Source organism: Gobio gobio, assembly GCF_949357685.1.
Source record: "Gobio gobio genome assembly, chromosome: 15".
Lineage (NCBI taxonomy): Eukaryota > Metazoa > Chordata > Actinopteri > Cypriniformes > Gobionidae > Gobio > Gobio gobio.
Window position 1 is genome coordinate 9,547,819 of NC_137108.1, and position 14,610 is coordinate 9,562,428.

Consider the following 14,610-nt stretch of genomic DNA (forward strand, 5'->3'; position numbering starts at 1 on the left):
TGCACAGTTACTCACAATGGTGGACAAGGATGAACATTACATGGTTCCTCCTCTGGCCCGGGTTTGGTTGCAGAGTCGCACCTCCTCTCGTGGACTTCCTGCTCTGTGTGTCTGTTCACACACACAATCTCTCTGTACTGAGAGCCTGGATACACACAAACACAAATGTACACGTCAAACAAACAAAAATACACATAATACAACATTTTTAAGTGGTGAGTGGTGTAAAATTTGATGCCAAGGTGTTCTGGGCGGTTGTTTATGTAACCCCTCCTGATCGAACCGCCCACTCCAAGCGGGATTCGAACCCTGGTCCGCCGGCATGAGAGTCGGAAGCTCTAACAAGGAGGCTAAAGGCTGCAACCTCTAGTGTCAGTCACTAGAGCGTCTCTTGAGATCAGAGGAGTGAGGTTTACTTGCGCAGCAACTACTAGCTGGCCTCCGTTACATTTACACCCTCAAGTCACTGTGATTTTCTGATCTCTACATATATCTCTGTTTTTTGGGGTTTTGTTTAAATCACTAACTCTAAATCTGTGGAATAGATTGAGCAGACACCACTAACAAGAGTGCACACACTGGCTGCGTCCGAAACCTGGAAAATGCCGCCTTCGGAGGACAAATTTCACGGTAGGAAGGCATCAAGGCACATCCGAATCTAATGTTAGCTTCACTTCCTGCCTCCTGAGAGACCTTTATCTGATCGATTTTTGAAGGCAGCATAGATGTATCCTTCGCTGCCTTTGATATCCCACAATCCTGTGCTTTCCATTCTGTGACCGTTGAGCTGGAAAAAAAAGATGGCGTCCGAAAGTTGAGTTTGCTGGTCAGTCCGTGTGTAAATGTACGTTTTTTTACCAACATTTTCCACTTCTGATGTAATTTCTAGCGAGAAATTACTAATGTTTAAATATTATATTAAATAAAATTTATAAATATATTAAATATTTGATAAGTTCTCACCAAACCTCTCTTTATTTTGCTGTAGATCATTAAACTGTTACACTGCCTTAGAAGTCTGTCTGAAATTAGTTTTGAGAGGTGCCTTCATGCACAAACGCTGCCTTACAAGCCATTGTCTGATAAAGCAGTCAGGAAATGAGTCAACTGCCTAGGTTTTCGGACACAGCCACTGTCAGTTGTGGCAATCTGCAGCTCTTTAAACACACCAGAAGGAGGCAGTATAGAACAAATTCACACTGGGCAAATCAGCTTAATAAAAACCAGTGGTGAGCACTGAGAAACCCCCTCAAACACACTCACAGCCCTATAGAGAAACTCCCTAATAGTCTGGCACAAGTACGTTCTGTTCCACAGAGCTTGGCTTTCTTCATATGTCAGTAGGCAACGGGTTCATGTTCTCTGAGTGTTTCCAGCTCTCCTATTTCAAATAAACACAACATTAATCCACCACGTCCACTCTGGATCACAGGTTATAGACGAGCCACTCAAAGCAATAGTGTGAAATCATGAGAAGAGATTCATGTGAATGTCATGTGACTGATCACTCACTAATAGAGCTCCATGGCTTGTAGCAGAGAGGGGAAAATATAGGTATATATAAACACTCCGGTTCACAAGTTTGGGGTCAGTGAGAAAATTCAGCTTTGATCACAGGAATAAATTACATTTTTAATTTGACAGTAGCCTGAGTTGGGATGCAGATGTAAATTTATGTTCACTAACAAAATAAGTAACATCTGTAAAAATTGTAACAACCTAATTTTTACAAGGTAACATTTTATAAGGTAAAATGTGACCTTCTATAGTATTTGTATTACGTTAACCATAGGTAAAACCATGCATTGCACTTCACTACCATGGTTAACAAAAAGTAACTATATTGTTTCTGTTATTTGATATGAACAAAAGTTTAAAAGTAGCCATAAGACATTTACCATGTTGTTCCAAATATAAGATGACCCTGATTATAAGACAACCCCCCTTTTTCAAGATGTACCTTTTGGAAAAGGCTTTCTGAAGACCAAATCTTGTATTTTATAAAGAAAATGCTTATATTTGAAAATAATTTTCCTATTGCATATTTTTCATATTTAAATTTTTGTATTGAAAGTATGGTAAATACTGGTAAAATGTACAAACGATTACATTTAAAAATATTTTTTGGCATACTATAAAAATAACCTGTAGCCAATCTGAATTATATAACATCTAGGCTATCCATCTCATAGTGAAAACCATGTAGTCTACCAAAAGTTAATTAACAGTAGAAGTGAATCTGGGTACCATCTTATGTTTTAAAATCACGTACGGGGGAAGTTTGATACCGTCAGTGTGGCACGCAAACATGACAGTCGTGCGGCTCTTAGACGGTAAGATTTTCTTTGACTGTTAGCATTTTTAAGACTTTTTTTTATAATACACTATTTTTTTTTAGCACTTGCGATCTTCTAACATTTCACTCTGACACACAATATTTCTTGGCACACTCTTTTTTCGCGTATTTGGCAGCACCTATTGTTGCAGGTGTATTACTGACATGTAAAAGTCCAGACCCTGAATATAATATAAGACTAACCTGTTTTTTCAGATGTATTTCTACGAAAAAAATATTGTCTGCGTCCGAAATCGCGTACTATGTGAGTAGTTACTACATTTGAATTTGAACGAACTTCGCGACCATTATAAAAGTAAGTTCTATATAGTATGAATGAATGTAGTATGAATGTAATCCGGACCTACTACATCCGCCATGTTGTCATTATCATGTGACCTACCAGCGTCAGTTGCGTCCCATCACCTCCATTCATAAATCCACTTCCATGGCTTCATGGGATAGTAAAGTGTCCATTGTATGCACACTTCAGAATCTCGCCGGAAGTAGTAGCCTCGCCGAGTACTTTTCACCTACTTTTTTCAAATACTATGAATTCGGACATACTTCTCAGTTGGCGTACTGTTTTTCGCATACTATAGACTTGGTCGGCATTACTGGGAATGCCCACAAAACGTCATATCCGCCATATGCCGTGGGGGAAAACAAGCCATTAGAATGAATGCACGTAGACCTTGTTAGACACTTTATCTTTACTCTTTGTAATGATTACGATTTATTTTTGCTTGGTGCAGTCCCAAAAAGTTGCCATGTGGTGTTCTGCACCTCTAGTAAGTTAAAAAACCCTGATCTGAAGTTTTATACTGCTAAATAAACAGATGGAGCCGCTCGTCAATTCCAAAAGCCTGTTCAATACGTCCATTACAATTAACATGATGCTGGTATTATTGTAAAGAGTCGCATTTCATTAATTGCAATGGCAAAAGTTTGTTGAACAAAACGCCAATAAAGTCATACTTGTCACGTATGGGACTCGTTAAAGCAGTTTTTCATAATGCGTGAGGTTATTAATGTACAAAACATTCAAAAGTCTTCTTTATTTCATGATGGGAAGGGCTGGGCTCATGCTTGTGCTTCAAGCTGATAATCACATTATATGTACGACACTTGTACATTTTCTCGTCAAATGCATGCTGCTCCCACAAATATTACACGGCATAATAGCCTTTTGATGAAGACGGTTGCTATAAAAAAGCTAATACATTTTTTCCGCTATTGTCAGTAATTCTAATATTGTGACACTGACAACATATTGTCAACTCCAAATATCAATTTCATAGCACAAGACACGTTTTATGGTCATTTTAAAACGTTAAATGTATGTAATACATACTTTTAATCCATTAGGAACACTGAATTAACGTCTTCATGGAAAGACTGGGTAGTTTATGAAGTAGGCATGTCATACCTTTATGGGGGTCGGCGGAGCAGCATGTATTTTGATGAGAAAATGACACCTCTGGCCATTGATTCCGTCTAGTCGTCACAGATACTGTATGGACAATCTGGCACAGTTTTTCTTGATATCTTGCTCTGTCGAGTGGCAAAAGTGATTCTACACAGGCTATACTGGGTTACCCCATCCATTTACATTGTGGGGGAATGGACTGTTTTCCCCCACGTCGACTCCGCCCCCACGCCACGCCCCCAGCTATGACATGACACCGACCAGGTCTATAGTATTCGATTTCGGATGCAGCTATTGTCTTATATTCGGAACAATACGGCAGTATATAGGGATGCACCGATATGATTTTTTGGGGCCGATACCGATACCGATTTTAACAAACAATTATTGGCCGATACCGATATTTGCCACTTGCCCCCTATTAGAAATTTTGTCATTTAAAATAGTGTTTTTAAAGTAAAAAAACAAACAAAAAAAACATTATTAACTTATAGCCTACTAGCTAGTTTATTGCTGCATTATCAAATAATTTCTAATGAACATACACTGGATCCTTTTAACATTCACCAGGCCAACATAAATATTATATATATATATATATATATATATATATATATATATATATATATATATATATATATATACATACAATGAGTGTGTTTCAGTGTGTGTGTGTGTGTGTGTGTGTGAGAGAGAAAGAGGTAACATTAGGCTAAATGAAGTCGCGCGTCTCCATTCATTTACAGAGACAGAGAAACATGCAGGATATTTAAGTATTTTTGGGGCTCAATATTCACAGACACTAGTATGCATCGCGATTGATTTAAGTGTACTGACCAACGTTTTATTTATTCATCAAAACATTCCGTGCCATTCCGCATTATGCAGTAAATTCCGTTTTTATGACTGGATTCTGTCTGCGTTGTCTGCATCGCGGAAATGAATCCTTATGAAAGTTTAGTCAAGAGTAGTGAGCGATTTATTTTTTTGTTTGTTGGTCTTTTGTTGTTTGATAAACATTAAAACACAGACAGCAGCGCAGCAGGAATATTGCATATAATCTTGGATTATGCTGCAAACATTACACAGCTCAGTGCCTTCACGCAGTTCATTAATAAACCATCAGCTTGTTATATCGGCCTTTCTCATGATATAGCCGATATGCCGATGGTTGTAAATTGATAAAACAATTCGGCCGATATATCGGTGCAGCCCTAGTAGTATAATACAAATGCACAAAAACGGCTATAGCTTAACAAAAAATACTGTAATTATATTTCATTACTGCTTTGAAACATTTAATGTCTACATTAATAATATAATAACATTAATTATGAATATCCCACATTTCTGCCACAATCCCATGGTTTCAGTAAGTGTTACTACAGTAAATCATGGTAAATGTTGGCGACTTGTGGATTGAAAAGCCTTCTAACTGTATCGATGTGGCTCAACTTTTCTCCTATTTTGCGCGTCAGTGTTGTTGAGAATGTCAGCGCTGTTTCATCTGTCTTTAAACCTGTTTAAATCACGTGGCATTTGATTTGTGGTTTGTATGGGAGAACTCTGCAACAAACTTGGACGCATTTCATTACATCTCACAGCTGTTTAGTGGTCACGTGATCGAGGCGGTCAACAAATTCGCTCTAAGCTCGCACTGCGGTGTGTTTTCAACAAGCTGATAAATGTTCTGTGAAGTGTGCGGAAACAAGCGTACCCAGCATTTTTTGCATAGTACATAAACAATATATCGGACACTTATCAAACTTTTGTTATAATTTTAACGAGGACAATTATATGACGAGTTATCGTTTTATCACCAAGCCCTAATTCATATACTGCAAAAGATTGAATTTAGTCTGAATAGTTACTTTTGAATGGTCATCCATAGAGAAACAGGCCTTTTGATTGCATAATGGTGTAGTTATGGCATCTACCAGCAAGGGCATACCGGCCAAACATTGACCCCTTGACAACAACTCATATATATAAACTATGGCGACCTCTGACCTTTGCCACAGGTAGCAGTGCATTCTGTCAGCGCGCCTCTTCGCCACATGAATGCAGGCTGATTGTCCAGTGGGAGGTCCGTTCTTGGAGGGATCCGAGCATTACGGTTGGGTCCTAAACCCTGTGGGCGGGGCCTCTCAGGTAGCCGTCGATCAGATGCAGAGGAAAATGAGGAGGAAAATGGAGACGAGGAGGCAGAAGACAACACAGGAGGAGGAGCAACAGGGTTCTCGATTCCCCCTGAGACAGCACCTGCAACACAGAGATAAGCATGATGAGTCCTAGGCTAAATCCGACATCGCCCCCTGTAGCCTCAAATAGGATGTTATTTGAGTGGACGTGTCCGAAACCATAGTGGACGTTATTGAGTGCACTCTTTCAATCCCACATTGCACCGCAATAATGAGTATACAGCCGATATACACTCAACAGCTCTCCGAATTCACTCACTCGTTTTCATTCGATTTCGGATTCAGCCCTAGTGTGCTGCCTACCTAGAACAAACGCTAAACAAATAAGATTGGCTGAAAAAGTTTGTGATGCAACATTAAAACCCTTGTGAAAAAGAAGTACACTAAAGCCTGCTTTTAAAAAGAGTACTTATTAGGGAAATAATATACTTAAGTGCAACTGACTGTAATGTTTTTGAACACTTAATTGTATGCTAACTGGAATTCAATGAAAATGTTTTATAGTTTAAATTTACATTAAATGCTTAAGAGTGCTATTTCACCCACTTAAATAGGACTTAAGTCCATCTTTATAATATCTGCAATTTCATAATTACTTCGATTGTCTTTGAAATCTAATTAAAGTACAGCTGAATATAAGATTTTATATACTTTTTATACTAATGTCATTTCTATTGAAACTTAAATGTCATGTATTTAAATCTATTTGTAATGAAACTTTTGTAATGATAAAGTAACAATTGAGCACATTTAAAATGTATTAACTTTAAATGTAACATCAAATAACACACTAGAGTAAAAATACATGTGCTTTAGTATGTTAGTCAACACCTCAAAATAAGTGCATTTCTTTAAAGTACAACAAAAAAATATTAAAACATGATTTGAAATATACTTTAAAGTAAAACTTTACATTTGACATTATTACAAAGTGCACTTTTTAAAAGAGTACTTAACTGTGTTAAGAAAGATAGTGATAGGTTGCCACCTGTGCAATTCCAAGTCCATTCGTGAAATTTCCTCACTACTAAATATTCTACGGTCACTGTTAGTGGTATTATAACAAATGTGGAAGCAATTGGGAACAACAGCAACTCAGCCACGAAGTGGTAGGCCACGTAAAATCACAGAGCGGGGTCAGCGCATGCTGAGGCGCACTGTGCGCAGAAGTCGCCAACTTACAGTATAGCTACAGTAAATAGCTACAGACCTCCAAACTTCATGTGGCCTACAGATTAGCTCGGGAACAGTGTGTAGAGAGAGTCATGGAATGGGTTTCCATGGCCGAGCAGCTCATCCAAGCCTTACGTCACCAAGTGCAATGCAAAGCCTAAAGTGTAAAGATCGCCACCACTGGACTCTAGACTATTTTGGGTAAAACGGTACTTGCCTGACTGCATTGTGCCAAGTGTAAAGTTTGGTGGAGGGGGGATTGTGGTGTAGGGTTGTTTTATCAGGGTTTGGGCTTGGCCCCTTAGTTCCAGTGAAATGTACTCTTAATGCTTCAGCATACCAAGACATTTTGATACATTTTAGAAGAATGGTCACAGTTCCAATAAACACACTTCTAAACTTTGTAGAAAGCCTTCTCAGAAGAGTTGAAGCTGTTATAGCTGTAAAGAGTGGGACAACTCCATATTAAACCTTACAGATTAAGAATGGGATGTCATTCATGGCAAGTTCATGTGCATGTAAAGGCAGATGTCCCAAAACTTTTGGCAATATAGCGTATTATCTGCAAGTAGTGTTTTTTTTAAAATATACTTTTAAGATTTGAAGTGAACTACTGCACAAGTGCACATTCAATGCAATAAAGCACACTTCTCTTTCACAAGGGAAATGTCTGATCATCCTTAGAATATGCTGTTGTTATCTTAGCAACATTCAACATCAGACTGTTTAAAAAAATCGTGGGTCAGGTCAAACGAGTCAGGAAGCTGTCTCAGAAGGTAACTGCCTCTGTAGGGATAGTCAGCAAGGCAGCTCACTAGGTTTTAATTCCTGTGGTGTGCTGGTATTAGCTGGTTTAAGCTGATTTAGATGGTCTAGTCTGTTCCCAAGTTGCCAAAAATTGTTTTTAGCAGGGTTGGCACAGAACTAAAGCCTGATTCATGCTTTTTGGTTCATGTCACACACTCTCACAGTGACCCCATTCTCATAAAAACTCTGTTTAACATCATCTGATGTTACACACACACAATCATAGGCCCATTCTCCTGTAATGACCTTAAAAGGTTTCAACGGTGGCCAATAAGTGATGAGAGAAATAAGAGAAGACCGCTCAAGTGAAATATATCTGCGCGGCACACACATATAAACACTATAAATTTAGAGTGAGAGAGAAGATCATCAGGAGAGAAAAATAGAAACTGAGATGGCGAGAGAGAGAGAGAGAAAGACTGTGACAAGAAGACTGTAGGAAAACTCACTGATTTCTCGGAGAGCTGCCCGTCCTCGCTCTCTCTCTCTGTGTACTTCTCTCTCTCCGTCCCTCTGTTTCTCCACTGGGATGTAATATTCATAGTCTATGCCTGGATTCTGCCTGTGGAAAATAATCTACAGCAAGAGAGAGAGAGTAAAAACAGGTTAATAAACTCCAGCATAAGGTAACGTCTCGCTCCATGACCGCATTCCAGTTAGTATCAGCCGTATATCACTGATGAAAACACACTCGAACACACTCCTACACACTCAGCACTATGTGGACGCTCTTTTTCTTAACATCTAAATGAACTTAAAGCTGAAGCATATGAATATGAACTATTATTCATCACATTCTTCCAAGACCAAATGATCAGAGCTGTGCTATTCACGGTACGTTGATACTGTATGTCAACAATTGACTCTGACACCTAAACTAAACCAATGTAGAGCAATACTGACACTAGTATCACAACTTAAATACTGATATTGTGTGTATTTTTATTCTTTTCAAATATTTTCTTGTATTCTAGTTCTGTTAATTACTTCTCCCGGTCTACTTATACCCTGAGTTCTGTCTGTTCATTGTTCCTTGTCGTCTTTATGTGGTTCAAGATTCAAGATTCAAGAGTTTTATTTGTCACATACACAGTTATATACACAATATACAACTGGCAGTGAAATGTAAACAGGTCCGCTCCATGGACAGTGCAAATAACAGTTACAAGAAATTAAATAGAAATAGAATAAAATTAGAATAAAAAGTATTAACATAAGTAGAATTATAAATAAATCAAGTAAAAGATAAAAATAGGAAATAAGATAAAAATAAAAATATAAAAAATATGTGGATATGATAAGTGAGATAAACTGTAGACTTAAAAATAAGTGGTTAACATAAAATATATAATATGTATATATAAAGAAGTATAATGTGCAAGGTTTATTACAGGTTGTTACGCAGTAACAATAGGGACGTAAAGTGCAGTGCAATTGCAGTATGTGGATGTTAATGTTAAAAGACTGGATGTTTATGTGTGTGCGGGGGTGAAGTGAGTCACGTGACTGAGTTCAGGAGTCTGATGGCCTGGGGGAAGAAACTCCTCCTGAGTCTTTCAGTCTTTGCCATCAGGCTACGGAAGCGCTTACCAGATGGCAGCAGGGTGAAGTGAGAGTTTGCAGGGTGATTAAAGTCTCTGATGATTTTAGTAGCTCTACCTCTGCAGCGTTTGGTGAAGATGTCCTGCAGAGACGGGAGAGCTGAGCCTGAGATGCGCTCGGATAAGCGCACCACTCTTTGCAGGGCTTTGCAGTCGTGACTGGTGCTGTTCCCGTACCACGCTGTGATGCACTGAGTCAGGACACTTTCTATCGCCCCTCGATAGAAAGTTTTCAGGATGGCTGGTGAAACCCTGAATTTCCTCAGCTGGCGCAGGTGGTACAGTCTTTGCCTGGCTTTTTTCACCTGTGTCTGGATGTGTGTAGTCCAGGTCAGATCCTCGGAGATGTTCACACCCAGGTATTTGAAGCTGCTCACTCTCTCTACCGGTGTCCCGCTGATCATGAGAGGGGAGTATGACCGATGCTGTCTCTTCCTGAAGTCCACAATCAGTTCTTTGGTCTTGTTAACATTCAGAGAGAGACAGTTGTCCTGGCACCATGATGTCAGTTGCTCCACTTCGTCCAAGTATGCCGTCTCATTGTTGTTGGAGATGAGACCCAGGACAACAGTATCATCAGCAAACTTGATGATCGAGGTGGAGCTGTGTGTGGACAAACAGTCATGGGTGTAGAGAGAGTAGAGCAGGGGACTCAGCACACAGCCCTGTGGAGCTCCAACACTCAGGGTGATGGAGGTGGAGGTGAACTGGCCTACTCTCACCGCCTGGGGTCTGCCAGTGAGGAAATCTTCAATCCAGAGGCAGAGAGAAGAATTCAGGCCTAGATCCAGGAGTTTGTGTGTTAGCTTAATGGGAACTATGGTGTTAAAGGCTGAGCTATAGTCAATAAATAGCAGCCTGACATAGTTCCCACTTTTGCTGTCGATGTGAGTGAGGCAGGAGTGAAGGACGTGAGAAATGGCATCTTCAGTCGATCTATTGGGACGATAGGCAAACTGAAGAGGGTCCAAAGTGTCAGGAATGGAGGAGCAAATGTTGTTTTTAATGAGTCTCTCAAAGACCTTCATGACTAAAGATGTGAGAGCCACTGGACGATAGTCATTTAGGCAAGAGGGTTTACTGATCTTAGGTACAGGGATGATGGAGGATCGTTTGAAGGAGGTGGGGACAACAGATGTAGCAAGGGACTCGTTGAATATGGATGTAAAGAGCCCTGCGAGCTGATCAGCACAGGACCGCAGAACACGACCTGAAATACCATCCGGCCCAGCAGCTTTCCTGACATCCACACGTTTGAGTGCCCTCCGAACCTCGTCCTCCGAGACAGAGATCACGTGACCGTTGCTGCTCTGAGGGACTCTCTCTGACGCGTCACTCGCCGGAGTCGCGCTGCCGCGATTACCATCAAAGCGAGCGTAGAAAGAGTTTAACTCGTTCACCAGTAACGGATCAGCTCTCACCTCTGCAGAGGATTTAGTTCCAAAAGCACAGATGGTTCTCAGTCCCTGCCACATCCGCCGGGAGTCGTTGAGTTGGAAATGAGATTCCACTCGGTCTTTATAGCGGAGTTTTGCGGCTTTAACGGCGCGCCGGAGGGCGTAACATGAAGCTTTGTACTCCCTCATATCCCCCGTTAGGAGACCGGCATTGTAAGCGGTGGTGCGCGAGTTTACTGCAGTGCGAATTGAACTGTCCACCCACGGTTTCTGATTAGGGAAGGACGTTATAGTTATTGTTTGTGTGGCTTGCTCTGTCAGTGTGTTAATAAAGCAGAGCGCCACTTCTGTGAACTCGCTGACGTCCTCAGAACTCGCGCGGAACATGTCCCAGTCGACGTCATCAAGAGCTGCCTGTAGCGTGATCTCTGAATGGGATGACCAGCGTTTGACTTCCCTCCTCACCGGGGGCTCTTGAACGAGCCTTTGTTTATATTCCGGTGTGAGGAAAATGGCGGCATGGTCCGATTTGCCAAAAGCTGGCTGTGAACGAGCTTTGTAGGCGTTCTTAAACGGAGAGTAGCAATGATCCAGTGTGTTTGCTCCTCGTGTGGGACAGGAGACATGCTGGTGAAAGTTTGGCAATACTTTCTTTAGGTTTGCTTTGTTAAAATCACCCGCGACGATGAAAGCAGCGTCGGGGTGTTTGTTTATGAAGCCGCTGGTCACATCATGGAGGGCAGATAAAGCCAGCCCCGTGTCTGCTTGTGGTGGAATATAAACGGCAGTGGAGATGACCGAGGAAAACTCCCTCGGTAGGTAGAAAGGCCGGCACATGATAGTTAAATGTTCCAAGTGAGGCGAGCAGGATCGCGAAAGAATGGAGATGTTCCTAGGATCGCACCATTTCTTGTTTATCATGAAACACACTCCACCGCCTTTAGATTTCCCGGCCTCGGCTGTTCTGTCCATCCGAAAAACAGAGAAGTTCTCGGACGGCGTCACGGCTGTATCCGGGACCGCTGGCGTGAGCCATGTTTCGGACAGACAATAGATGTTGCAGTCTCTCATGTCCCGTTGAAAACTTATCCTGGCTCTAAGATCGTCCATCTTATTCTCCAAGGATTGGACATTTGCGAGCAAAATGCTCGGGAGAGGAGGACTGAATGCTCTTTTTCTCAGTCTGTTGCGGATCCCAGCGCGTTTCCCGCGGTGTTTTTTGAATCTTCGCCGTCGACTCGAGTGGCCATTGTTCAACTCGGCGTCCCGGCGAATCTCAGATGGAAGATTGGAGAAAGTGTCCTGAAACAGGTCAGTGTAGCGGTAACCAATTTCCAGAAGTGTTTTGCTGTCGTAACAGATCAAAGCAGATGATCCGTTGGAAAAAATAGAGAGTAAAAGAGAGTAGAATAATAAATAAAAGCAAAGTCTTAGCGGAGCGACCTGAACGGCGACCGAGCACGGCGGCGCCATCTTGTCATCAAGATTTGTGTTGTTACACACAAAAGTTGTGTTGTTACACACATTAACTGATCTCCTGAGTGTTCCCGTTTGGACTTATTAAAAAAAAAAGGGGGGGGGGGGGGTGAAAGAATGCTATTTCATGCATTCTGAGTTTTTTACACTATTAAAGACTTTGATGCCCATGCTAAACATGGCAAAAGTTTCAAAAAATACGTTGGACGTTAGATGGAGTATTACTGTGCCAAAAATACTCCTTCCTGTTTCTCACAAGTTTCGTAAAGTTTTTTCCGGTGCTGTGTTCCAATTCGTTTTTATCATGCCCTTCACTTGCTAACTTCCCTCCGTCTCGTTCATTCGGATGTGCGTCATTGCTTACGTTGCATGAGTGCCCACTACTGGCGGAACATTTGCAATGGACTGAACTAGAAAGTTCTAAGCCTTTGATCACTTGGAATCCACCATGGAGTTGATTTATTATTTATTTTTTTCCTTTACGAAATTGTTTAATGCAGCATCTTATATGTATATAGGTGTGTTTGGGTTGTTTTACATGTTTTTAAAAATAATTTAAATATCACTGTTGTTTGTGATGGGGTAAATTAAACACGATATTCGGTGACGTCTCAATCGTGTTGCATTGTGGTCATAATCGAGAGAGCGAGGGTCTGTCCATATAAACTTCCCTCGTCCACTTCACAAAGTGGAACGCACTTCAAAATGGCGGCGAGGATTCCCCAGAGGGGAAGTGCTTAGGGAAGTTCACAAGTGTGTGTCTAAAAGTGGATTTGAACTAGAGCTGCGACTAACGATTATTTTTTTCGATTAGTCGACTAATCTAACGATTATTTTTTCTGATTAATTTTCTGATTCTTTTTTTTACTGATTATTGTATTTCAAAGAGGGTAGTGAATTTGTATATTATTTTAACATGAAATCAATGAATGATGACAATATTAATTGTATTTCAGGAAGGGTAGTGTACATAGTATGCCATTTTATAATGAAATATATGGACACAAGAAGCATTTTAAACATCATGTATAATGATACTATTCATCATAAAATGTATACAGAGTAGGCCTAATTAGGAAAAGTTGTTTACTGTAGTAGTTGAGTATGATTTACTTATTGATTTGTGTCAATAGTAAACGAAAATGCACTTGTATTTATCTGCAAAAGGTTCACATACAGGAGCTTTCAGCATAGTTTTAATGTATAACTAGTCGTCTATTTTGAAGATATACATGTGCATAAACAACGACTAAAGCTGCCAGAAGTTTTTGCCCAAATTTCAAAGACATATTTAAATGATTGAAGCTAGAGGCATATCTTAACGTTAATGTTACTTTAATCATCTAAACTACCTATATACAGCATGTTATTATGCATATGTGTTTGGGACAGAGGGGAACCAGGTCGCATTTACAGCAGATATATGCAGCCCATAATAAATAAAAGCACGAGACGTACTGGGGTCGGAGAAGAACCCCGGAAAATGTGACCGTCTGTTGCAATACACGCGCCACGGTTCAGCTGCGCGAGACGAACACTGGCAGCAGGGTTGCCAGGTTTTCACAACAAAACCCACCCATTCGTTACTCAAAACTAGCCCAAAACAAGCCCAATCGCGTTTCGGGGAGGTTCTCCGGTAAACATCGCGTTCGGGGGGTTAAATATGTGGTTTTTTTTTGCAGGGCTGCCTGCTAAAATTCTCATTCCCGGGGATAAATATCACATAATTGGGATCGCTTCAACCCGCGGACATGAGACACAGCCCGCGGCGGAAAAAACGCGGACCTGGCAACACTGACTGGCGGTGGGAAAGCTCTCGCTCTCCACGCGCACAGCTTCTGCTCTGCCACCGCGTGCAGTGTGAAACCGGCGTTACAGAGCAAACAAAGCACAGTTTTATTCTGCTTCTGTTTAAAGTAGTCCCACACTTTTGATGTCTCACTTTTTGTCTGGCTTTATATGATAAATTATCATTTTCATTATGCCCGGGAGCAGAAGCTGCCATTATTCTAGATCTTCTGTTCTATTCTAGAACGTAAATAATGTGCCGCCGACGCGTCGACGCATTTCACGCACGTCTACGTATTTTCGTAGTCGATGTCGTCGTCAGCCCTAATTTGAACACAGCCCGAGTATGGGCCTATGTGACGTCAACAAAGGCGGAATTTCCTTGTACGGGCACTTCTCTCGG

At 41.0% G+C, this 14,610-nt stretch overlaps 1 protein-coding gene across 2 annotated transcripts in view; it reads right to left on the reverse strand.

Annotated features, from left to right (window-relative positions):
- adamtsl4 (ADAMTS-like 4) overlaps nucleotides 1-14,610 on the reverse strand; it is a 106,427-nt gene that overhangs the window by 12,403 nt on the left and 79,414 nt on the right. For both annotated transcript variants that reach the window (XM_079836998.1, XM_079836997.1), the window contains exons 9-11: nucleotides 8,395-8,521; nucleotides 5,775-6,026; nucleotides 16-145 (exon numbers count right to left, since the gene is read on the reverse strand). In XM_079836998.1, the coding sequence (XP_079693124.1) occupies nucleotides 16-145; nucleotides 5,775-6,026; nucleotides 8,395-8,521 (509 nt within the window). The remainder of the gene's footprint in view (nucleotides 1-15; nucleotides 146-5,774; nucleotides 6,027-8,394; nucleotides 8,522-14,610) is intronic.